The 25,817-nt window shown below is 35.3% G+C and overlaps 1 protein-coding gene across 1 annotated transcript; it reads right to left on the minus strand.

Moving 5' to 3' along the window:
- Positions 1-4,665: 4,665 nt before the first annotated feature.
- On the minus strand, positions 4,666-10,481 carry LOC133817782 (proline-rich receptor-like protein kinase PERK8). The gene is made up of 8 exons (XM_062250380.1): positions 8,683-10,481; positions 7,818-8,225; positions 7,502-7,588; positions 6,548-6,618; positions 6,222-6,298; positions 5,915-6,062; positions 5,453-5,614; positions 4,666-5,356 (listed from the first exon to the last, which is right to left on the minus strand). Exons 1-8 carry the CDS (start codon positions 9,677-9,679, stop codon positions 5,012-5,014), a joined length of 2,295 nt encoding a protein of 764 aa, XP_062106364.1. The 5' UTR covers positions 9,680-10,481; the 3' UTR covers positions 4,666-5,011.
- Between the last annotated feature and the right edge of the window lie 15,336 nt (positions 10,482-25,817).

The raw sequence follows: 25,817 nt of genomic DNA on the forward strand, positions 1-25,817 counted from the left end.
AAAGTGGTATTTTTTACAAGACTAGGCCCAAAATGGAGCCCAAACCAAAGTTTCAGCTGAGCCCACTTGTCCTTCCAGCCTCGAGCCGCGCCGAAGCCGAGCCACCTGACGCATCTGACGCCGCGGGTCCCACCAACTGCCAGCTGCCTGACGCCGTCTGACGCGCCAGCCACCCGAGCCAACCAATGCGTGCCACATCGCCATGCTGCTCCCCACACCCCAACAAAGCAGCTGCCACGATCTAATTGTTGTCTCCCACTTGTCCCACTTTGCACCTATTTTGCAGTCATTTTTCCCACTCTCTAGTACACGATTTTAACACATTTTGGGTCATTTTTTTCACTATAAATAGAGGACCAAATAGAGTAAAAAAGTATCAGATTGTGGAATGAATTTTTGGAGAGAAAAACACTTATTTCTTAATTTTCCTATTTTTCTTTTACATTTCTTTGAGTGAAAACAATGTCTATTTTAGGCTAAATTCTCTTGTGGAAATGCTAGATTGAAATTCATGTTTCACATTTTATTTTTAATATATTGATTCTTTATTTTGCTCTTCATTTCTATATCTTTATTACAATTAAATTTATTTTCTTCTAATTTTTATTCTAAATTTATTAGTGTCTTTTACACAAGTCTAGTCATGCTCTTCTTATGTAATTTAGGCTCTTAATTTAATTTAGGATATTTTTTATATTATATGATTTTTACTACATTCTACCATTGGTATTTTTTCGCTCTAAGATATATAATATGGTAGGTTTTTAAAATTAGAAGTTAGTATAATTTAATTAAAGAACATATTTTAAAGTGAGCTTTATTATATATATTTTCCAACTATAATTAATGGTGTAGAATTATAGTTGAGTAGAATGAATCAATTTTATTAATATATATATATATATGTTTGCATGAATGAAACTTATGCCTTCCATATTTTCTTTCTGATTCTAATTCCTCGATTTTGTTTATTTAATGTTTATATTCTTTTTCAAAGTTACATTATTTCAAAGTTTATTATTTCTGATTTACTAATCTTTCTTTTTACTTGTATTTTACCTCTCTGTGGATACGACATAGCCTGATTACTACTGCGACTGCTTAGGAGTTATTGGGTGATATCAACGACCAATCGGGTTTTTTTGCGCAGGTGTTCTCACTTTTATTGTCATAATGTCATGTGGAATAAGTCACTCCTCCTCGTTACCAGTAGGATATATAAAGTATGTGTAAGAGGACCTCCATGTCTCAATTTTATAGTAATCTGAACACAATGAATAAAAGTTCACCCCTCGCTTAAGGGATCCAGATAGTGCATGAACATATGGGATACCAATAAGTTGAAACACGCCACATGTGCATGTCTTATTTAGGAGGTCGACTTCACCATTCAACTCACCATCTAACACATGGAACTCATGCCTCCCTATTGCATAAGGGATCAAGAATCGAGCTTTCTCAGCCATATCCACCAAATCTTTTTCATAGGTCGGTGCAAGAGTTATAGTTGTCTTCTTGCTATTTTTTCTCCTATCACATAACCAAGACTACAGTGTGAAGCAAATAAATTCGACGATTGTAGTTTATCAGAAAGCTCCTAGCGTCCCGGGTTTTATTGTTGAAACTTTCAGCGTAATTTCTTGTCATTATATTATTATCCAGGAAAACTAACATTTAATAGTAATGTACATTTACAAGATTTCATAAATTAAAATACAATTCACAATGACATATCTATTTCCAGGAAAGTAAGCACGGGACCACTTATCAAAACTCATGCCTTCTAGGTATTGAGCAATAGCTGGGTCTTTTGATTTGATTTTTTCGAAGTGAGCGTGGAACTCAGATTTCCTAAAAGCATATGTCGTATTATACATCAACACATGACAATGATCAGTCTTGAATTTAGCAACCACATTCATACAAATGTGGTGGTAGCAAGCACCATGATAGGCATCAGGGAAAATAGTTTCCAAGGCATGTGTAATACTTGCATGCCTGTCAGATACAAACGCCGGGTCCTCAACTTCCCCAATCTCTTCCTTTAGCTTTGACATGAAATACTTCCAAGAATCATGATTCTCACTATCCACAATACCAAATGCAACTGGATATAGATGGTTATTTGCATCTAGTGCGACTGCACATAACATCTGCCCACCGTATTTTATCTTTTAAAAAGTGTCGTCCACACATAACACAGAACGACATGTACGAAACCCTCTTCTACTAACTTCGAGTGAGAAAAAGCAATATTTGAACCGTTCCTCCTCAGTGACAAAATCTGTCAACGTCCAGGGATTTTTTTGTTGAAGCATGAACAAGTACGATGGTAACTTCTGGTAGGATGCTTCCAGTGTCCCTCTGACATAAGAAAGAGCCTTCTCTCGGCATCTCAAAGCTTTTCCATATGACAACTCAATGCCATAATCATTCTTAATGTCTTCTCTTATGTTGTTTGCCATGTATGCATTCGATCCAGTTTGATATTTTTTCTTTATGCAATGACCAATAACCCAAGGTGCAGCTTGGTGATGGCCTTTATGTCGGAGGTCAAGTGAGCAAGTGTGTTTATTGGTGAAACGAGTTATCTCGAACATATCAGATTTAGGCATTCTCTTCCCCCTCAATCTCCACCCACAATCAGGATCCTTGCAAGTGATATACCAAACTTCAGTACCTAACTTCTTCACCACAAACTCGAAGTTCTGCTTCATTGCATACAAGTGTGTCTTCGTCTTCAACTCTAACTTGTTCTCAAAAACCTTCCCAACTTCTATTACTCCACAACTCACTCCAAATAACATGGGGAGAACATAAGAGGGGCATGGGATATCTTCAGCAGTATATGCCGGAGAACTCCATCTATTTCTATCGTCTTGTGTAGTTGGACGACTGCTCTCTGAGCCAGCAGTCCTCCGTCTTTGGCTTTCTTGACGTCTTGGCAAGGGTCGTACATTTAAATTAACTACTTGAACCATAGGTAGCATCGACAACCGATCCTCGGAGTTATCATCAGAACTACTACACCCCTCAACTCTTTCATCATCATCACCAAAATGGGCAACTGGATCGTCATTGACATAAGACTCATACTCATACCCATTATCATGCGGGAGATTTGTTGGGGGAAAAAAGTTTCATTATGACTAGGACCTCACATGCATACACTTGGCCCAGGAGTTGTTTGTGGAACAGTCGTGCATGATTGATTATGATTTTCCATATTAACACTCGCTCTAGGAGATGGATCAAGAAGAGCAATGTTCTTTGCAATCGAACTAACACATAAAGGAACCCAATGTCTTAAGGACTTTGAATTGTCAAGAATAAGAGCACTAACTCCTTCATCATCTGTGATTTCAATGGGATCTACGCTAAACTCATTGCATGTAAACGACACTTCCAACTTTAAGTCAAACAGTGATCTATCCACTTTCAGCTTTGAATACAACTTCTCCAATGATTCTATGTAACCAACATCAATTGGTACGTGTATTATAGTGTTCAAACCAGCTTTGAAATTCCATTTCTCTCATTTCAGTTCCCAAACACCGTTGTAAGAAACAATTATATTAACTCTGGAACCTGCAAATTTACAAAAAAAAAGCATAAGAAAATTATAAAAATAAAGTGTAATCGATGATGAATCGATGCCTATGTAAATATGTATTGCAGTTCAACATCGATGCCACATCGATGACATTTCAATGCATAATTGATGCTGATGGTCGCCATCTGTACATGATTCCATTTCGATGCCATATCGATGCTGAACCAAATCAACATATATGGCATCGATTCAACATCGATATACCATCGATATTATATCGAAAATAACATCTAAATTAGATGTTCGCCCCAACATCAACATTCCATCGATGTACTATCGAAATGTCATCAATTTATCATCGATTTTGAAATGGCACCCACATATTTCCAAATCCGAAGAACAGATCAAAAAATGCAGAAAAAATACCACACTCAAAAGCGGAACAGTTCGAATCTAATATCTAACAATGGCATTTCATATTCACAAGTAGATAGAATGAAATGATACTTACCCATGATTTTTTCTCTTAAAAAACGCAAAGAATGACAATTTCTTCACTTGAAATGAAACTTCCAGATTCGAGCAGTCCAATTTCTTCACTGATTTCAGTATATTCGACAATGGGTTACTGTGAAAATGGTTGTAAATGATAGATGAGAGAGAGAGATAGAGATAGAGATAGAAATGTGTGAAGTGTAAAATTTTTACTATTTTTATCTGATGAGGATATTTTTGTCCAAAATAAGGGAGGAGGCATAGTGGGAGAATTTTTACGATGGCATGTTAAAAAATTTAAGTATTTTATGATGCAAATTTCCCTTTCAAATTACCTTACCAAATAGATGTTTACCCCAAAAAAAATGTAAAACTTAATTTTCAGAAATCCCATTCCATCACTATTCTTCGCACCTGACTGATAGTATTTTCGTGTTCAATTCATGAAGGTGCAAATAAACTCATTTCGACTATTTTGGCAATTATTTTCTATCAATTTCTTTTGTTAAAAGAAATTTGTAGCTTGAATTAAGAGCAATAAACCGAGAAACTTCTATATTCACATACCTATTACAAGGCAAACTTAAGACTTTCAAAACGGAAAAGGAAAAGTAAAATAATAAAAAACGCTTCTGATTTTATACTACTTTTACATTTCACTTAAGGGTGTAAATAATACAAAATATTGCATTTAAATGAATAATTATAAATACAAAGAATTGATGTAACTATGAACCAAAAATTACAAAAAGAATACAAAATAGGCATCCTTGCAAACAAAAAAAAATCATGTTAGCTAAAAAAAAAGCTAGAGACGACTTGCATAAGATTTACACAGTAGACATGGAACTGTATTCTATCCCAGTTCCAAAATCTTAATAAAGACCAGAACCTGTGCTGGGATACCCAACTCAACCAAGTTGGTTTCTGTCCAGTTCAGTGCAGAAAAGCCTTGAACTAGTGTCAGTGGTTCCATACCCCAGATCTGTTCATGTCTATTGTTGTACTTCGACTCCCATTATCATGCTCTCTACCCGCCCAGCTTCTCTGAGTTTGGTCTCTGTTTTCTCTACTACCAAAGCTACTCTGAGACTGAGTCCGCGAGCGGTCTCTGTGCTCTCTACTCCCCCAGCTGCTATGACTTCGATCAAAGAAATCAGTACTGTAATCTTGACTGCCAAATGCCATCCTCTGAAACATTCGAATTTGCGCAGACTGTTGCGCTGAATCATAAACTTCACTTTGGCCTGGTTTAACTCCATTGTTGAGGTCCGAGATGTCATCCATTGAATCTAAGGCTCTCACCACCTGAACCAGCGACAAGAAAAGAGTCATCAACTATCCATGTAAAGGAAGCACAATGTAGTAGGCAATTTATACAAGGGGATCATTCAATGGAAGTACCTGTCCCATTCGTGGTCTTTTTGTAGCAGAATGACGTACACAAGCAGCAGCTGCCTCAATCATGCGAAACAACTCAATGTCCTTGTAATTTTGTTCCAGTCTCGAATCTACCAGCTCCTCAAAGTTATTGGTATCAAGTGCTTGGGTAAGCAGTGGTCGGGCCTGAGAGAGTTTGATTGCAACAATCAGATTACAACCAGAAGTGCAATAACAAAACAACACAAAAAGGACATCAAGTGCTGAAAGCAAAAACCAACTATCAATTCATTCTTAATTGGGAGTTTTTGAAACTAAATTGACTTTTTCAGAAGTGATGATATCAACAATATCCATGTGACAAAATGATAATTATCAAATGGGGAGCTTTAGAAAACTATAAATTGACTTTTTCCAGAGGTGATAATACCAACAATATCCATAAGACAACATATATTACTAGATGCTTATGAACTTATTACTTACCCATTCTACTAAGCTCTCATCGCCTAATGGCTGAGACCCATCCACAGGTTTGCGGCCGGTGATTAGCTCTAAAAGTACAACACCAAAAGAATAAACATCTGACTTTTCAGTCAATTTGCCACTTGTGGCATACTCTGGAGCCATATATCTGGAAAGTCACACAATACCATTCTTTAAAACATAGAAAAGGAAATTGCAACCGGCAATAGATAATTTGTTTTCTCACTTTCTTGAAATGAATAAGAACATAATAACCACAGCAACGTGTTCAATATAATCATTTGGTGAAAATGCCTTGGACACCTACCCAAAGGTTCCCATTACTCGTGTTGTTACATGTGTATTTGAATCCAGTGCTAACTTTGCAAGCCCAAAATCTGCAACCTGTTGGTGTGAAAGAATGACTTTAGAAAAGGTATTTGTCATTGTGTAAGTATTTATCTAAGACCAAAGAAGAAGAAAAAAATGCAGTAACACAGGTAATTAATTATAAAACATCTAGCCATACCAAGAAAAGTAGGCTACCAAAAGAAAAATCTTAACTAACAAAATATATAACTTCCATTTTATCTGCCATAGCACATTGACATTTGCAGTTTGAACTAGTGGCAGTAAAGCTTATAAATAACATACCTGAGCTTCATAATTGTTATCCAGAAGGATGTTTGATGACTTGATATCTCTGTGAATAATGCGAGGATGGCCTGACCAACAAAATTAAATTGATAAGAAGAAGAGAAAGAGAGGGAGCAAAAGAAAGAGAGAGAGAATGTTTATAAGAAAAGTTAGGTAAATGTGAGCAAATCTAATTACGTATTTGTGTTTGTCTGTGAGCTTCAGGGGACTATGTTTACTCCTAAGAACAGGTCAACCATAAAACATAGGCTTGAATCTTTAAAAACATGTCAATTAAAGAGAGAGAGAGGGAGGGAGGGAGAGAGAGTGAGTTTAACATAATACTACTAGTTTTCAGATAATTGAAGTGAAAGGCTATGGCAATTTAAAATTCAAGAGATATATGGTATTTTTTATAGAAAATGTAGAGCAACAAAAAGCCTTTGGGCTTAGGGTGCTTATATTTTAATACTTGATTGAGATTTTAAAAAAAAATTAACAGGAGACAACACTGTGTAAAGACAGAAGGCAAAAACACACACACACACATTCATGATACGATAATGGAGCTGCTAATGGCTTGATACCATGATAGACTATAAAATATATGAGGGAATTTGAATATGTTGTATTCCTTGGAAGAGAATGGGTACAGTCACCAATATATATAAAACAGAAGGCAACAATCTCTAGGTGCTAACCGACAACAAAATACACGTGTAAGGCTTAGCCAATACATATAACCATTGCTAACTAACAATAGAATTAACAAAGTAATTACAGTCTAATTATGGTTAAATAGTGTTTTACAAACGGGTTGAATAGAAATGTGGAATTACTTGGTGCTTGAATAAAATAAGAAACTTAGAGATTGGATCTTTTGGGTGTAATTGTAGTTGTTCTTTTTCTTTTTCTTTGCTGTAAATGATTTCTTATTTTTTTATAAAAAAATAATAAGAAGAAGAAACTTACAGTCTTCATGTAAGTAAGCAATTCCTCGAGCAGCACCAGCTGCAACCTTGACTCTCATTTCCCAAGACATAACAGGCCTGCCTTCACCTGAAAACATGCAATTCATGCGAAAAGTTAGATTTTTTATTTTGACAAGGATCAGAGCAAATTAAGTACTTTCCATATTTGTATTTAACAGATACATGGAAAGAAAGAAAAAAGTGAGAGCTATGGCTCATATGAACTCTCTGCATCTTCGCCAAAATATGGTGTATTAACAGAGGATAACGGTTAAAAATAAAAGATTCTTTAAACCTAACTTTGAAGTATGTCTCACCATGAAGATTATAATGAAGGGTATCGTTTGGAACATAATCATAGACTAGCAGCCTTTGATGATCAGATATACAATAACCTACAAGAGAAACCAAATGGCGATGATGTACTCTGCTAATAATTTCAACTTCTGCTCTGAACTCACGCTCCCCTTGTCCACCACCAATCTTCAGTTGTTTCACAGCAACTTCTCTTCCATCCACCAAGACACCTTTGTAGACACAACCAAATCCACCTTCGCCTAAAAGATTCTTTGCTGAAAAGCCATTTGTGGCCTGAAGTAATTCCTCGTATAAGAAAAACGATTTTGAATTATTTACCCCCCCTTCTGAAGGCGCATACATATACTCACTATTAGAGTTGGTTCCCATAAGGGGAGCTGGAGAATGCGGCCTTAGAAATAATGAATCTGCCAAGGAAACACAAGTCATTAAAATCATTTCAAAGGGGTCATAAGTAAAGCTGATCAATAGCTTGCAAGCTTACTAATAACATTGTTCAATTTATTTAGTAGATTTTCCGTGCTATATATCCAATAAGTGCGCAAAACAATATTGCAAACCCCTAAATATAGACTATTCTAAGCTTTGCAACAAACAATAGGTTTTGCTGAAACATAATACTCATAATTAACCTCCCAATAACAAAAAATTCCAAATGTGAATGCCATCAATAATGCTGATTTCAAGTTTAATGGACTTCTAACATGAACGCATCCCATAAGACATTTCCTAAAGTTCCTCAGTAACTAATAGCTTTTTTTTTTGAAAAAGTAACTAATAGCTTAAACTAATAGCTTAAAGTACCATATAAACAAGAAAATGAAATTAAAGTACTTGAATTTAGGAAGTAATTATATACATTACCTGAATTTTGGGAGGAGGCAAATGGAGAAGGTGTGGCATAACCAACATTTATTCTTTCTCTCTTCTTCTTCTTCCTTACAAACCACACAGCCATGACAACGAAACTGAGCACCACAAACCCAACTATAACACCAACAGCAACAGCTCCTCCAGTTTTAAGCCCTCCATCACTAGACGTAGCATTTGCAGTTACATTACCATCAGTTGGTTTGGCAGTAGGCTTTTGTGTTGGGAGAACAGGCAATGTCGGGGCAGTGCTATTAGGCAGAGCAGGATGAGATGTTGGGGAGGGTGAAGAGGATGAAGGAACCGAAGGAGCTGAAGGAGGAGGTGGTGACAATGTGGTCTCTGGGGTAGGAGGAGGAGATTTAGAAGGAACATCAGGGGACGGAGGAGACTTCTCCGGTGACTTGGCAGCTGGCGGAGGAGGAGAATCTGATGAAGGAGGATCCGGGACAGTTGCTGGAGGAGGTGGGGAAGGTGAAACAGCTGGGCGAGTAGGCGTAGTCGGAGCCGGAGGGCTTGGGGGATCTTCTGGAGGAGGAGAATCAGTGGATGGAGGAGGCAGCGATGAATCAATTGGAGGTGGCGGTGAAGCAACAGCTGGAGGAGGAGCAGTAGTAGTAGGGGGTGAAGGCGGTGGCGATGCCGGTGTAGCAGGTGGAGGCGCCGTTGACACAGGAGGTGAAGGGGGAGGCGAAGCCGGAGTTGAAGGTGGCGGTGCAGCAGGGGAGGATGGCGGTGGCGAATCCGGTGGTGGTGACTGTGGCAGTGACGGAGGAGGAGCTGCGGGAACCGCCGGAGGAGATTGAGGAGGCGGCGTTGCCGAGGTAGTAGGAGCATTCGGAGTTGTAGGGGTATCTGAAGTCTGATCGGGCTGAGATGAAGAAGAAGGAGGCGGAGACGTCGTTGATGGAGTCACCGGTGAAGAAGTGGAAGCTGGTGGAACCGCCGCAGAAGGCGGCGAAGAGTTTGGAGATGGTGATGTTGAAGCCATTTCTTTCTACTTTTTGAGTCTTCCACTAAAAATCCACTACTATTTGAGTCTACTACTACTACTACCACTACCATAAAACCACCACTACAAAAATGGCAACCCTAAAAATCAAACTAATCTTCTTCACGGCAAAGACCAAGAAATTCTCTTGACCAAAAATGAAAATCCCTCAGATCCTCAAAACCCAAGACCCAATTCACAAAACCCACCTGGGAATAAAGCAAGAGTGGATGAAATTGAACCCAAAAAGAAGAAAATATCAGAGAAATGGAACCCAGAATATGCCAACTTTATCTACGACCTGATCACCAGAATTGACAACCACTCACTTGAAACTGTATGTAATGTAATGTAATGTTGACGCAAATTCAGATGGTAATATGTATATGTAATGCATTACAATGCAAACCTAAAAAAATCACCAAATGGGAAACCCCAAAAACTCAAAACTGAAAAAACTAACAAAAATTCTCACCCACCCAGAAAGGAATGAATGAATTGTAATGTGTAGAGAATCCAAGATAGTGAAAGAAGAAGAATTTGGAGTGTTTGTCTGTAAAAGTTAGCTTCCTTCGCGGAACATGGCTAATGGTGATGATATGGTACCACGCAAACGTGGGAGCAACTTCAAAAGAGTCTCTCACTCCTCACATGCACAGCTACACTTTCACCCACATCCACATCCACATCCACATCCATGGAGAATTATGCCTCCAATCCAAACTCCTCCACTTTTTCTTTTTCTTTTTTTTTTAATATTTTCCTGTTTCTATTTTTAGACACAATTTTGCTTTTTCTTTTTATGGGGACATAATCAAAATAATAAATAAATTTGTGTAGAAAAAAAAAACACATGAACATGGAATGGCTGGCTCTATAATTCATAGTGGGAATAAATTAAAAATAAAATTTAAAAAATGGGTCAAATGAGGAAAGCCGCGTTGGAGTTTCAAAATCAAATAGTCAGCGATACAATAAATACAAAAAAAGAATATTAAATATAAATTTTCCATAAAAATCATAATTGTTTTTAAGATCTCAACTGTATGTGAACGTATTGAATGAGCTATGCAAATTAATTAACTATTTTTGTAATTTATTGTCAAGGATTATTGTCTATTTCCCTAAAGTTAAATAAAAAAATTATTTATTTTTTTGTGCTTTCTTCTTATTATTCAGTTCACTTTTTTTAGGCACTTTAAAATGAACCACCATATATATATAAATGTTTAGTCTTCAATACAAAGGTTTGTGAAGTTAGTTGAACAAATGATGGAAGGAATATGGTGTGGGATTTTCTTGTAGGGACAATCTAACTAACAATTTACTTTATGATTCTTAATTTTTAGTCGTCTATATCTGTATAGGTAGCTTATCTTGTCATAAGTATTAAGGTAACTTTTATTGTAATAATAGTATATAATAAAAAAATATTTTTGGTGAAATATTATTTTCCTAATTTTGATAAGCAAACTTGAATTTAAATACAAGTGTTAAGTGAAATCTGATATATCTTATTCAATTTCATACCTGTTAAAGTAATTTGAAAACCATTATTATTATGAAACTTTTTTTAGTTTTGCACACAATTAGAATTAGTATATACCAACAGATCTACAACTAACACATGTACTTGGTTTGGTAGTCCATGTACATGTGCAAACTAGCTAGGTATGATGTGAGTGGGTACAACTAGGATTAGCACATTTAGTGGTCAACCTATAATTTACAAACTTAAAAACAAACAAGAAAATAGGACAAAATCTAATTATGGACATATAATTAGTTGCCTTAGAATCCACAATTTGTACATGCTAATTTTGCCATAGACCATTGTGATGTCACATACCATAAGTAGCATTAGTCTCTAATATGTGACTAGTAAAATATGTTCCACTACATGAGCTTTCTCTCATAGATGTAATTTCTTTTTCACATTGGTCCTATTTTGAATCATACCTTTATTTAAGTAGTGGATTTTGCTATAAAAAAACAAAAGTATATTTTCTAGTGTGCTATTTATAATAGTGAATTTCAGATGAAAAAATAAAGGTTTATTTGCAGAAAAAAAAATTCAATCTAACCTATGTTTTTGTACTTAGTTAACCTTAAAAAAAATTTGACATTTAATTTCCTAACATTCCAAATAGTTTGCTTGCTTTTCCATCCAATTTTTCCAATAAGCTAAGGTTTTGTATGAAAAGTCTCCAACACTCTATTTGCATGTGAACAAGGCCCAATTTGTAAAGACTGATTTTAATTTTGTTTCATTTATAAGAACGCTACAATATTTTCATTTATAGTTTTACACACAAGTCTCCAATCTTAAAGTTTGGCATTAAATATATATTTTTTAATAAAATATAATTTCAAAGTTCATTCAAAAAATTTTAATTCATAATTATTCAAAAAATTAGAAAGTTCTTATTAACAAAGAAAATACATTTATTTTGTTTAAATATAAAATTTTAAGATTGATATATAAAATCTAAACAATATAAACAACAATAATACTTTTTTTGTGATTTATTTATTGTAAACTCAACAATATTATTAATATTTTTATCTTTTATTTATTTTTAAATGTATAGTATAATTATTAAAATTATCATCAATTTTATAATAACAACCCTTTATTGAAAGTATGCTACAAATATTTATTTTTTAAATAAAATTTAATAATTGTTTCGATATTTTAATAAAATTTCATATGTTTTATGAATTTATAAATTATATTTTTTTCAATGAATTTGAACTTATCAATTAATTTTGGAAAAAAATATTAGAGACTCAAGAACAAAAAAAAGTATGGTTAGAGACTATTGCTACAAAACTCTAGTTTAGTGGAGGAAAAAAAATAGGAAATTGAAAATAACTAACAAATGCAAGCTATTTAAATGTTATTAAAGTTTTAAGGATGGGATCCAAGTACATTGGTAGATTTATTAGAGATGTTTGATGCAAATAAGAAGAAAAAAAAATATAGTGTAAAAATTACACTAAAACAAAAGTTACATTATATGGTTAAGAAGACTTAAGAATTGGCCTTGCACCTTTCAAAAAAAAAAAAGGAGTTGGCCTTAATTACATTTATAACTGTAATTTTCAATCCAAACTAAGTTTTGCTGCATTTATTATTGATCGTTGGATCAGTAAAACGATTAAGATTAAGCAACAGAATCGATTTCTATATTTTACCCTTACTGGTGGGACTACAAGATAAATGATAATAAAATTAATTGTACTTTAATTATGTATAGATGAGATTAGATGAGCAGTAGTAGTCTTATCCATTCTAATTCAATTTTTATCTTAACCCATAAAATTTGATTTCATCTTTTTCATCTAAACTGTTAGAACCAAACTTCTTATTGAATGTGGATAGCTTAGCCACTTTATTTATTTTATGGAACTTGATTGAATGAAGTTATACGTGCACGTCTTTAATTATCATTTCAATAAATATATTGCTTAGCAATAACTTTTTTGTTTATAATTTTTAATTTAAATGGAATGATAAGTAAAGATATTCTCAATCAATTATTACTAGGTGTGAGCCTACTTAATATGGTGTGATTAATTTCTTTTAGCAGTGTGAGTTGGGATTAATTTTCTTTCACCACTGCTAGTATAGGTATTGCTTGGTGTGGCGTGTTTGAATTTGAATTTAAATTTGAATTTGTTTGTAATATTGGTCTGTATTTTATCGTAGTTTGCAACTACAACTAAACTTATAATGGTCTTTTTTTTTATCTATGTAACATTTATATTTATAGAATTTATATATATATTAACTGGATTAATTATACTATTTGGCAAGTGTGTAGTGTGGTTTGCGTAATTAGGTGTGCAATTAAAAATATAATTTAATGTTACTTTATGGGAGGGTGAGTTTTTTTTCCCTCATTTTCACCACTTAACAACAACACAATCTGGTCTAAATAATAGAAACTAGTATATCCAACATTTAGGTTTTAGGTCATACATTGGCAAAAAAACTTTTTCTAATGGTAATTTTATTTGGAACAATAGTCAAATTATAGGTGGAAATGCATTAGTATTGTGGAATAGTAATGCTCATTTGAATTTATCATGAGTTTTAAGTTAATATGTATGTGTAGGGGAATGATTTTTCCTAATAAATTAGGTGAAAACGCACTATTTTTTTTAATAGCTTGAGAAGAACAGAGTTCCAAATGAGCACATCGCAGAGCACAACTCAAAATGAGCTCATCGTAGAGCAGAGCTCAAATGAGTTCATCGTAGAGATGATCTCAAATGAGCTCATCATCATAGAATAGCAGAATCCAGAATAAACTCATCAAAGAGAAGAGCTAGTAAGAGCTTATTTGTAGAGTAGAGTTCGGTAGAACTTGTTTGAATTGTGAGCTCTGAGCTCAAAATGATTGAATAAGAGTGAGCTCTGAGCTCAAAGTGACTGAACAGATTGATTAGCTCTGATCTCAAAGTGATTGAACAAATTGATGAGCACTGAATTCATAGAGATTGAATAGATTGATGAGCTCTGAGCTCAAAGTGACTGAATAGATTAATGAGTCTTGAGCTCAAAGTAGATGGTCCGCGCGAAGAGATTAAGGCCGGAAGAAAGTTAGTAAAGCTAGACACGTGGATCAATCACGATAAACTTCTCTAATCTTATTCTTTGTCATTTTTCTATAAATAGTTAAAGAGGGGCCAAATTTGGGACATTGGACTTTAGTTTAGTTAAAGTTTGAATAAATTGAGGATTGAGTGAGAGAGCCATGTGCTGGCTTAAGCATCGGAGTGTCTTTTACAGGTATTCCCCTTTTGTTCTCTCCACTCATTCAAACGAAAAACACATTCATGTTCTTGGCCACCTACGAAATGTGTATGATTCACGCGATCTTCATCAACAAAGTAAAATACATTGACTTTATGATTAAACAAAATCAGATAAAAGATTTGGGGGGAAGATTCTGACACAAACAGTATGTTTTGATTTTTTTTTTTTAAATATAAATGGAAGATTAATACATAGTGATTTCTTTTAATTAGTTAGAGGAAGTACTAGATCTTATATATATATATATAAAGATAAATTTTATATTAAAAATATAAGAGTAATGATATGTGTACTTAAATATGCACCAAAACATTATACACAGTGACGCACTACTTTTTTTTAAACAGTGAATTTCATTTGAAACAAATGATTGGCAAAAAAAAAAAAAATACACCTCCCTATAATGTTTTAGTGCATATTTTGGATGCACATATTATTACACAAAATATAATAATATAGTGACATGTTTACTTAATGACAATGAGAATCATATGTGTGGTAATAACTTCAATTCATGTGTTTACTAAACTAAGGAATGAAATAGATAAATGAGGTAAGGGAGAAAAGAAATGGAATACTCCCCCCCCCCCCCCCCCCCCACAAAATACCAAAAGAATCTCATTACCCGCAATGACTTCTCTTTCTTTTTATTTAATCTTTTAAAACTAAAAATAAAAAGACAATTTTGTCCTTCAAAAATCCATCTCACCAAAATTCTACATTATTTTTTAATAAAAAAATGATATTTTAGTCAATTTAACATTTCGATTCCGTTTCCGATTATGTAAACAGGATAGAATAATTATGATTCCTATTATCCCTGTTTTCCCCCCGGACATGTGGCATGACACAATGGGTCTGTGGGCTCTCCCAAAGAGATCAAAGGCCCATCCTAAGCCCAATGAACGGGGAAGAGGAAAGTCCTAGCAGCCTAATCTCCAATAAGCCCATCATTTTGCGATGGGCGCCACCATAACGAGGGAACTAGGAATAAGAAGCGGGCCCAACTCATCTTCCCGGTCCCAACCCATCCGTATCCTCCGGGATGCGGGTATAGGTGGCAGGCTCGACAGTCTGGGAGTACAACCTTATCAAGACTGAACCCGAGCCCTAGTAAACGAACCAGGGTCCCGATGAATGGACCGGGACGTTAGTAAAGGAACTCGGACCAGACGTCCAGATAGAGCAAGATTGACCTTCCCTGACGCTGACATGTTCCCAAGAAACAAGGAAGTTGATCTCCTCAACTAACATGTAGAAGAGGTTACATATAGAATGTACACTGCTACTAGGAAACAGTACTGTCACTACTCTGACAAATCCTATCCCCAGGATCCCCTTAGAAACCCACGCGGACCAGTTTGAGGTTATGTACTATTGACAGCTGTATGGCTTGGCCATGCCTAAGTCGGCCCAATAGGCCCTGATTAACATGTATTATTTAGCAATATTCTTTGTATTAAGCCTCCACTAGCGAGCAAACCATGATTACATCCTTATTGGGCCTGGATTAGTCCAACTCAAGCCCATCGCACCTAAACTGCCTATAAATAGGACCAGTTTTGCACTATAGCGGGGATCCCAGATTTTCTCTTGTAAGCAATTACTCTGCTCAAACTTGCAGAAAACTCCATTGTCAAAAGCTCTCTAAGCTCTAATACAACTAACTTGTGGACTAAGGCTCATTAACGCCCCAACCATGTAAAAAAACATTGCTTGCATCTCTTAAATCCTTTCTTTTAGCTCTCTTATCTTTCATAATTCCAGTTTTCGAAAAACTCGGTAAACAATTCCCCTTCCACTCAGCTTTAGTAAACAACTTAATACAATTAATGCTTCCAATTCTTCTATATATTATTCTCATTCATTTCTCCATTGATTTACCCCAATTACGATTACAAATTAATACACATGCCATAGTATTGTGTGTTTACTTATGAGATTAAGGAATGAGAATGGGGAATGGATTTCATTACCCTTGTTTACTTCCCCAAATTTTGTTAGGAATAAGAATGAAATATGTGGGACCCACACCAATTTGGGATTGAGAAATGAGATTGGCATTCCCATGAGATTGGAGGATTGTCATTTTCATTCCTCCTCAAATTATAAAGAGTTTATACTTTTTTGGACATTATAATTTGTCTCATTACCTGTTTGGACCCTGTATTTTTGACAAATTACTTTTTGAATCTTGTGTTTTGTAAAATTGTTCAAATTGACCCTAAACCCAATTTTGACGTAGAAAAAATTGAACATGACAACACAGTTATTAGGTAGAATGATTGTACTTTTGTTATGAATTGTTAGTTTGATGAATTATTTGTGATTTTAGTTCAAAAATCTTTGACCAAAATCAAGTTCAGGAATTTATTTAAACTATTTTATAAAACACAGGGTCCAAAAAGTAATTTGTAAAAATATAAGGTTCAAACAGGTAATGACAAAACACATGGTCCAAAAATGTATAAACTCAATTATAAAATATAATTTTTGCCCTTATTTAGTTAAAAAAAAAAAATTGAATAAAATTTTAAAAAGTAAAATACATATATGCATATTATTTTTTAAAATATTAATAATATATATTTTAAGATAATATATAATTTTTTAATAAAATACCATATATAATCTATTAAATTAATAATTTGAATATTTATTATTTGATTTAATAAAAAATAATATAAATACATTACTAATTTATATTATTTATAATATATTTTTATTATAACTTATATTTAAAAATTAATAAAATAAATAAATCAATATCATAAGTTAAAAAAATATTTAATTATAATATTTATATAAAAAAGAGATTTTTTTTTAAATAACCAAAAAGTAATAAAAAAATATCATTTTTACTGTAGCACGAAATCTTTTACATTTGTACGAAACAAAACTTCAAAATTATAGAAATGTTACTTGCTCTTTCTCTCTCTCGCAGGCTACAACATGTCCTCTCTCAGGTGGCACCCACAGTGATTTCCGCTTGAAGCAACATCCAAACTTAACCTCAAACAACAGCTAAACCACAAACCAGACCTCTCTCAGGTGACCCACGACGATTTCGATTTCAAACAATAACCAAACTCGACCTGAAACAACAAAAGAACTACAGAGCATTTCGATGTAAAACAACCCCCAACTACAGACGATCTAGATCTGAAAAGCAACACCACAACGACAACAAAACTCGATCTGAAAAAAAAAATCACAACTACAACCCGATCTCGATCTGAGAAAGAAGAAACTAGGGGCGCACAAAAAAACTGCTAATCCGCCCCACCCGCCCAACCCATCAAAATTCGCCCGTTTTGAACCCGCCCATTAAAAAACCCGCCGAAATTGGGTTGGGTTGAACCCAACCCGCCACAAAGATGGGTTGGGTACAGGTTGCAAAAATATAAGGAGGGTCCAACCCGCACTCGCTACTTTATATATATATATATATACATTGTTAGTAATAATCTAAATCTAAAAATACAACTCATAAATGGCTCATTAAAAATTATAAAGTTTGTGACCCTTTTAATATGTTTGATGAAGATAGTGGATTTTGAAATATGAATCGTTGTATTCTTTATATTGATATATATATATTTATGGTAGTCCAAAGATTTAACTTTTTTTAATGAAAGTTTTCGTTGCTATGAGATTAATGGTGGTAACCTAGGAATTATATATAAAAATTTGTTTAGGAAAAATAGATGAAAATAGAAATAGTGTTACTTGTATTAATGATTTAATATTAGTGATATTTTTCATAACAAAACTCAAATTGTTGAAATTATTAATGTGTGGATTGATGAGTTCAATACCATTTACAATTTGTATAATTTATATAATTATTATAATTTTTTTTGTAAAGTTTTAGATTCAAGTTTGAGATGCTATAATATTTTATCAATCTATTATTCACGATGACATTGATGAGTAAAGATGGTATAAGTTTGAACTTTATAGTCTACAACTTTTTATTTTTTTAAATATCATAACTTGATAATTTTGACCTTTAAATCAACCCAACCCCCCCATAAAACTGCATAAATCTGCCCAGAAGAAAACCGTTCAAACCGCACACTTGTTGGGTAGTGTTGGGTTGCATTTTTCTCAAACCGTCAAATAAAAAAACCGCCCAAAATCCGCCCAACCCGCCCACCGTGCACCCCTAACAACAACGTCAAAATATCATAGTTGTCAGCGATCTGGATCTGCAGCAACAACAACAAAATCTAAAACATTATTGCTTTCGGGTTGTTGGCATGTTGTGTTGACGTTATTGTCAATGATCCTAGCATACAACCTGCACAAACAAGTAGACAACGCAAGGTCAACACAAAATCAACATCAAGTCAACAACGGTCTCTAATGGTGATGGTATGAAAATTTGAAGAAGAATAAGAAGAAAAAAGAATGAAAGAAAGAGATGGAGAGAGAGAGAGAGTTTATGTTTCTTTGTGTTGATGATAGTTTTTTTTATTATTTTAAATAGTATATATTGCGTTGTTTTGGTGTTGAGACAGTGTTGCCAAAACTGAAATATGGGACAACACTATCAAAACGTTAGAGAAATGATCAAACAACTCAACATAAATCCTAAAACAAGACTTAAGCAACAAAACAAAAACATAAAAGGAATCATTAACGTGAGATCAACACGAAAACAATAGGAAAACTGAAAATAACAAAATAAATCAAATCAAATGTAACAACAACAACAAAAATAAATCAAAAGATGAAAGCATCAACAAAACAACTTATAAACAACTAAAGATCAACTTAACCATTAAAGATCTACAGAAAAACTCACTGAGTCATAAAACCCAAATCAACATAAGTAACACCGGAACAACACCAGTCAAACAACAGAAAAGATAATAAGAAATCACACAACAATCATTCATAAACAACAACAGATCATAAAATAAGAAATTAGTTTTGCTCGCATTAGCTCCCATGCTTCCTTGAAGCCTATTCGTGTTTATGATTTCTTTTTGGAATCAACTAATTTTGCATGAGATATGATATATACATGGACATTTATGAACTTTTGGGAGTTCAATAAAAGAGAGAAATGGATCAAAATGTGAACTTTTGGCATTTTCAATGCAAGAATTGTTAGAATACTATAATCTGAATTTAGCCCTAATTAATTCAAGAGAATCAAACAATAAATAGCCAAAGGTTAGCGGAAGCGTACCGGAGTCCATTGAATCGATTGTACAAGGTTATGATCTTCCGAATTTGCAGTCAAAACTTTTGAGAACCTTAGTCTCTTGATGATGGGGATTCAAGAGTGAAAAGATACGTTCTGCAAATTGGGGATCATTACCTCTTTATTAATAACTGACAAATCAATAACTAATCTTTATTTACTATTTCTAATTTGGCCCCTCATCAAATCAGAAATTGCCTTTATGGTATCCACATATTAAAATCATGATAATCATGCCCTTAAGTCATATATTGTAACGCCCTACTACCTTAGAGTCGTTACTAAGTGAGTTTAAAATGGAAATTTGTGCAACTAACTGACTCTCCGAGGTTTCTAAAACCAAAAGTGTGACTAAACCAAAGTTTAAGGCTGTATTCTTTGAAAATGTTTAGTTTCATTGAAAACATTAAGTATCAAACATACGGGATCCCAAAATAAGGTTTACAAAATATTTACAACTCAAAAATAGATTTACACTTGATCAACTATCAAAAGAATGGTAAATACAGTCATATACAAAAATGCCCCCAACCAAAGCAGTCGGGCAGGCCGAATATGTACGCGCCGCCCCCACGCTCTCCATACTCATGGCCGGTTGACTGACTCCTTACTTTTACATGCAACACGGAGCACCCGTGAGCCGAAGCCCAGCAAGAAAACCCAAACAAAACATAACATATGCATAGGATAAAGCTGACATATAATCCACTGATAAATAGGAAAACCATCAGACTAAACAAGCACGGCCATGCCGCCCCAGAGGCCTTACCAAAGCATGGGGTCTCGGTCCTCACCGTAAGGATAACTCATGTATCCCTTGGGTCCCACCCTGGCTATAAGCATCCCATGTGCTGAGTGTTACTTCCGGCCCCAAGGCCGTACCCGGCCTTTGCCGCTCTCGGCCTTAGCCGTTCATTTCATTATAATCGCACGTATAATACATTTTGAAATAACCATTCAAACATATAATAGTTCATTTAAGATTACACATTTGCACATAATACATTCTAGGGCCATGCCCTGCAATCACACTGTGGGCCCATGCCCTATTCTCGGGTGTTATGGTTTTCTTACCTGTATTCCGAGCTTCCTGATGCACTAAAGCCGCGAGCACGGTCCTCTAACCCGAGCTTCCCAAAGACCTAGTCACAACACATATAAAACATCATTTAATACTAATCAATTCAAAAATCACTTCCCGGAACCAATTCCACACTCTCGGGACTCCCAAATTCCTAAAACAAATCATTGGAAACATCCCCCGAACCCCCAGAGCAAAAGCTCAAAATTGCAAAATTTCAAGTCCTGAAAAATGGCCTAGCGCCGCGGCGCTGCCCTATAGGGCCGCGTCGCCCAGCAAGTCAGAGAGCCTCCCCCCGCCTGGAACCAGCCTTGCGCCGCGGCGCCCAAGAACAGGGCCGCGGTGCCCCTTCGCGAACCCAGAATTTCTGGGTTTTTCTCCTTCAATTCCCTCATCCAAAACACCTCTAAACCAGCCCAAACACATATCTCAGCCCCAAAACCAAATTGAAACCTCAAATGAACCATCTTACAACCTATAGACACTAGCATCAAGATCAAAAACACAATCACACCCAAAAATCCACACCTTTGATTTCAACTTCAGAAAATTTAAACCCGTAGCTCAAAACTTAAACCATGCTTCAATTTCTTAAACCAAAACAGAAACAAACCTTAAATTTGCATAAAATCCTTACCTCAAGTGGAGAATACAACCTTAAGCTTCTTTGATCTCCTCCTAGACTCCCACTTCAGCCCCTTTCTACACCTCTTCTTCTTGCCCTAGCTTTTCTTTCTTCTTCTTTTTTCTTCTCTTCAATTTTTATCAAAACAACAAATGACCCAATGCCCAAACCGTGTACCCCAATATCCCAGCTGAAAGTTGTCTAATTCCCTTGCCAAATGACCACTTTACCCCTTCCTAATAACCCTTCCTAACTAAACCTTCAAGGGCACTCAAGTCCTTTCACTTCTATTTTAATTCTACCATTTTCTATCTAAAACTTGTTACTCACAGCAGTTACAAACGGTTACCCAGGTTACTCAATTGCCAATAACTATAACCACTCATTCACAACTCAACCTATAAGATTCCCAAAGTACCCCTAGGCTCCTCCCGAGCCGGGTACAAAACCCCGTTGTGACTTTTAGACTAAATAGCTCACTAGGACCGTCTCGCCGCGTGCATCACAATAAAAACTCCACACACACATGGTACAAATCACATAATACAATTATCACATTTATGCCATCAACGGGCTAAAGTTACCAGTTTACCCCCAACATACGAACGGGGCCCACAAGCATAAATATACAACCTAATCATGCATTCTAATCGCATATTCAATCAAATTCATATAATATCCTGTCAATTCATTTATTGCCCTCCAGGCACGCTAAACAAGGTCTTAAACCTTATTAGCAACTTGGGGTGTTACATATACTTTATTCCAAAATAGACCACATAATTTCGACTCATTTATATGATGACCCAACACACATTTTATATATACAATTGTGACCCAAATAAATAAATTTCTAACAATCTCCCACTGGGCCACATATGTATATATATATAAATGTGTTAACCGTATTGAGCTCATAACTTTATCATCATAACCATAGCCATGTGCAATCTCGTCCATTAACTATATCAACATAGGATCAAAGCGAGTTTCGTTGTATCAATCACAACTAAACCCATCAATGGTCACATATATCGATACAGTTAAATGACATAGATCAATCATGATAATGTGGTATGAAAATTACTTGCATGGTGATCTATTCATGTCAATTTTCAATTGGTCCTACTTTACTTTATAGAGATCAAAACTTTAGCTTAATGTACAAAGTGAAATAAACTGAATAACATAATTTCTAATCAGAAAAATATCCAATTATACAAGTTTCATGAAACACATAAAAAACACAAAGGATAATAAAGACAAACTCCCACTGAATCTAGATATCCTCATACTCTAAAACACCCATACGAGCAGTGTGCTCATGAAAGACCTTCGGCGACAAACCCTTAGTAAGGGGGTCTGCAATCATGGAGTTTGTACCTAAGTGTTCTATACAAATCTGTCCACTCTGTACCCTTTCTTTTACAACAAGGAACTTGATGTCAATATGTTTTGACTTTGTCGAGCTCCTGTTGTTGTTGGAATACAATACAGCTGACTTATTGTCACAATACAACTTAAGTGGTCTTTCAATTACATCCACAATGCGCAGCCCGGTGACAAAGTTTCTCAGCCATATACCTTGGTTGGATGCCTCATAACATGCAACAAACTCTGCTGCCATGGTGGATGAAGCTATGCGTGTTTGTTTTGCACTCCTCCATGATATAGCTCCACCACCTAACAGATATATGTAGCTCGAAGTGGATCTCCTACTATCTTGGCATCCCGCAAAGTCGGAGTCAGAATATCCAATGATCTCAAAGTGATCTGACCTCCTATATGTGAGCATGTAATCTCTTGTTCTCTTCAAATATCTCATAACCTTTTTGGTTGCTTTCCAGTGATCAATTCCTAGATTGCTTAAGTATCTGCCTAACACTCCAACAATGTACGCTATATCCGGACGCGTACAAACTTGAGCATACATTAGACTCCCAACAGCTGAAGCGTAGGGAATCTTTTGCATTTCTTGAATTTCAAGGCTTGCTTTAGGGCATTGCTTAAGACTAAATTTGTCTCCTTTAACGACAGGGGTATCACCTGGTCTACAATCTTGCATGCCAAACCTTTTGAGTACTTTATCGATATAGCTCTTTTGTGATAATCCAAGAATACCCCGAGAACGATCTCGATGTATTTGAATTCCTAAAACAAAAGAGGCGTCACCAAGATCTTTCATCTCAAAATTTCTTGACATAAATCTCTTGGTTTTGTGCAACATGCCTATATCATTTGTGGCAAGCAGTATGTCATCAACATACAAAACCAAGAAAACATGTTTACTCCCACTGAACTTGTAATACACACAATCATCAACAACATTCATCTCAAAACCAAACGAGAGATTCACTTGATGAAATTTGTGGTACCATTGACGGGAAGTTTGTTTGAGCCCATAAATGGATTTGATCAATTTGCAAACCATCGTCTTTGGGTCTCCCGACACAAAGTTTTCAGGCTGCATCATATATATTGTTTCATCAATGTTTCCATTGAGAAATGTTGTTTTCACATCCATTTGATGAAGCTCTAAATTATAATGTGCAACAAGTGCCATGATTGTCCTAAAAGAGTCCTTTGATGAAACTGGAGAAAAGGTCTCCTTAAAGTCAATCCCTTCCTTTTGAGTATATCCTTTTGCTACAAGATGAGCTTTATACCTTTCCACATTACCTTTTGAATCCCGTTTTGTCTTAAAAATCCATTTGCAACCAATCGGTTTCTTTCCTTCTGGTAATGGGACAAGCTCCCAGACTTTATTGTCTTGCATAGACTTATACTCTTCATTCATTGCTTCAATCCAATTTTGAGAGTTAGAACTTTTCACGGCCTGATGAAAGTTGATTGGGTCATCTTCCATCATTCCATTGTCATCCTCATGTTCTTGGAGAAATATAATATAATCATCTGAAATAGCACTTCTCCTTTCTCTCGTGGATCTCCTTAATGACACTGGTTCTTGAGGTTGTTGAGTTTGTTCTTCTAGAGCAATTACCTCATTTTCATTTGGGGTTTGTTGAGGTTTCACATTCACTTTCTGATCAATGATAGGTGTAGGAACCTGAATATTGTCAAAAATGATAGCAGAAATTGGGTTTGAACCCAATTCCTCTTCAAAAGAAATATCTCTAACCTTATTTCTCCCCCCAAACTCAACATCCTCGAAAAATGTTGCAGTACCCGTCTCAAAAATATTTTTAAGTGTGGGATCATAAAACTTATAGCCCCTAGATCACTCAGAATAACCAATAAAGTAGCTGCTCACTGTTTTGGAGTCCAATTTCTTTTCATGTGGCCTATAAGGCATTGCCTCAGCTGGACATCCCCAAATGTGAAAGTGCTTTAAACTAGGCTTTCGGCTTGTCCAAAGCTCATAAGGTGTTTTTGCAACTGCTTTAGTTGGTACTCTGTTCAGAATGTAAGCTGCTGTCTTTAATGCTTCTCCCTAGAGAGACTCAGGTAAGGTAGAATGAACAATCATGCTTCTTACCATATCCTTAAGAGTCCTATTGCGTCTTTCAGCTACACCATTCATGCTAGGTGATCCTGGCATGGTGTACTGTGGGACAATACCGTATTCCTCTAGGAATTTAGCAAACGGTCCTGGACGTTGTTCGCCTGAGCCATCATATCTACCGTAGTACTCACCACCACAATCGGATCTGACGTTTTTAATCCTTTTGTTGAGTTGATTCTCAACTTCAGCTTTATAAGCTTTGAACACATCCAGAGACTGTGACTTTTCATGAATAAGATATAGGTACCCATAATGTGAGTAATCGTCTATGAATGATATGAAATATTGTTGACCATTCCATGATGTTGTAGGGAATAGCCCACAAATATCTGTATGAATCAATTCTAAGACATCTGTAGATCTGTTGGCACCTAATCTCTTAGTTTTGGTCTGTTTTCCCTTGATACAATTGACACAAACATCAAAGTTTGTGAAGTCAAGAGACTCTAAAATGCCATCAGCCACAAGACGCTCAACTCTACCTTTTGAGATATGACCTAAGCGCTTATGCCATAATGAGGCTGAATTTTCCTTATTTAATTTGCGTTTAGTACCACGTGATTCCACATGCAAGGTTTTATTATAGGATGCAATTGTTTCTAGCAAATAAAGGTTGTCATAAGCATTCAAGTAACCAGTTCCAACAACATTTGAATTTAAAGACAAACTAAATTGATTGTTTCCAAAAGAACAACAATATCCAAATTTGTCCAATAATGAAACATAAACTAAATTCCGTCTAAAAGACGGTACAATAAAAGTGTCTTTTAAATCCAAATAAAAACCAGTTCCTAATAACAACCTAAAATGCCCAATAGCTTCAACTTCTACCGATTGTCCATCGCCCACAAAGATGTGTCTTTCACCAT

This window comes from Humulus lupulus, chromosome 2 (genome assembly GCF_963169125.1).
Source record: "Humulus lupulus chromosome 2, drHumLupu1.1, whole genome shotgun sequence".
Classification (NCBI taxonomy): Eukaryota; Viridiplantae; Streptophyta; class Magnoliopsida; order Rosales; family Cannabaceae; genus Humulus; species Humulus lupulus.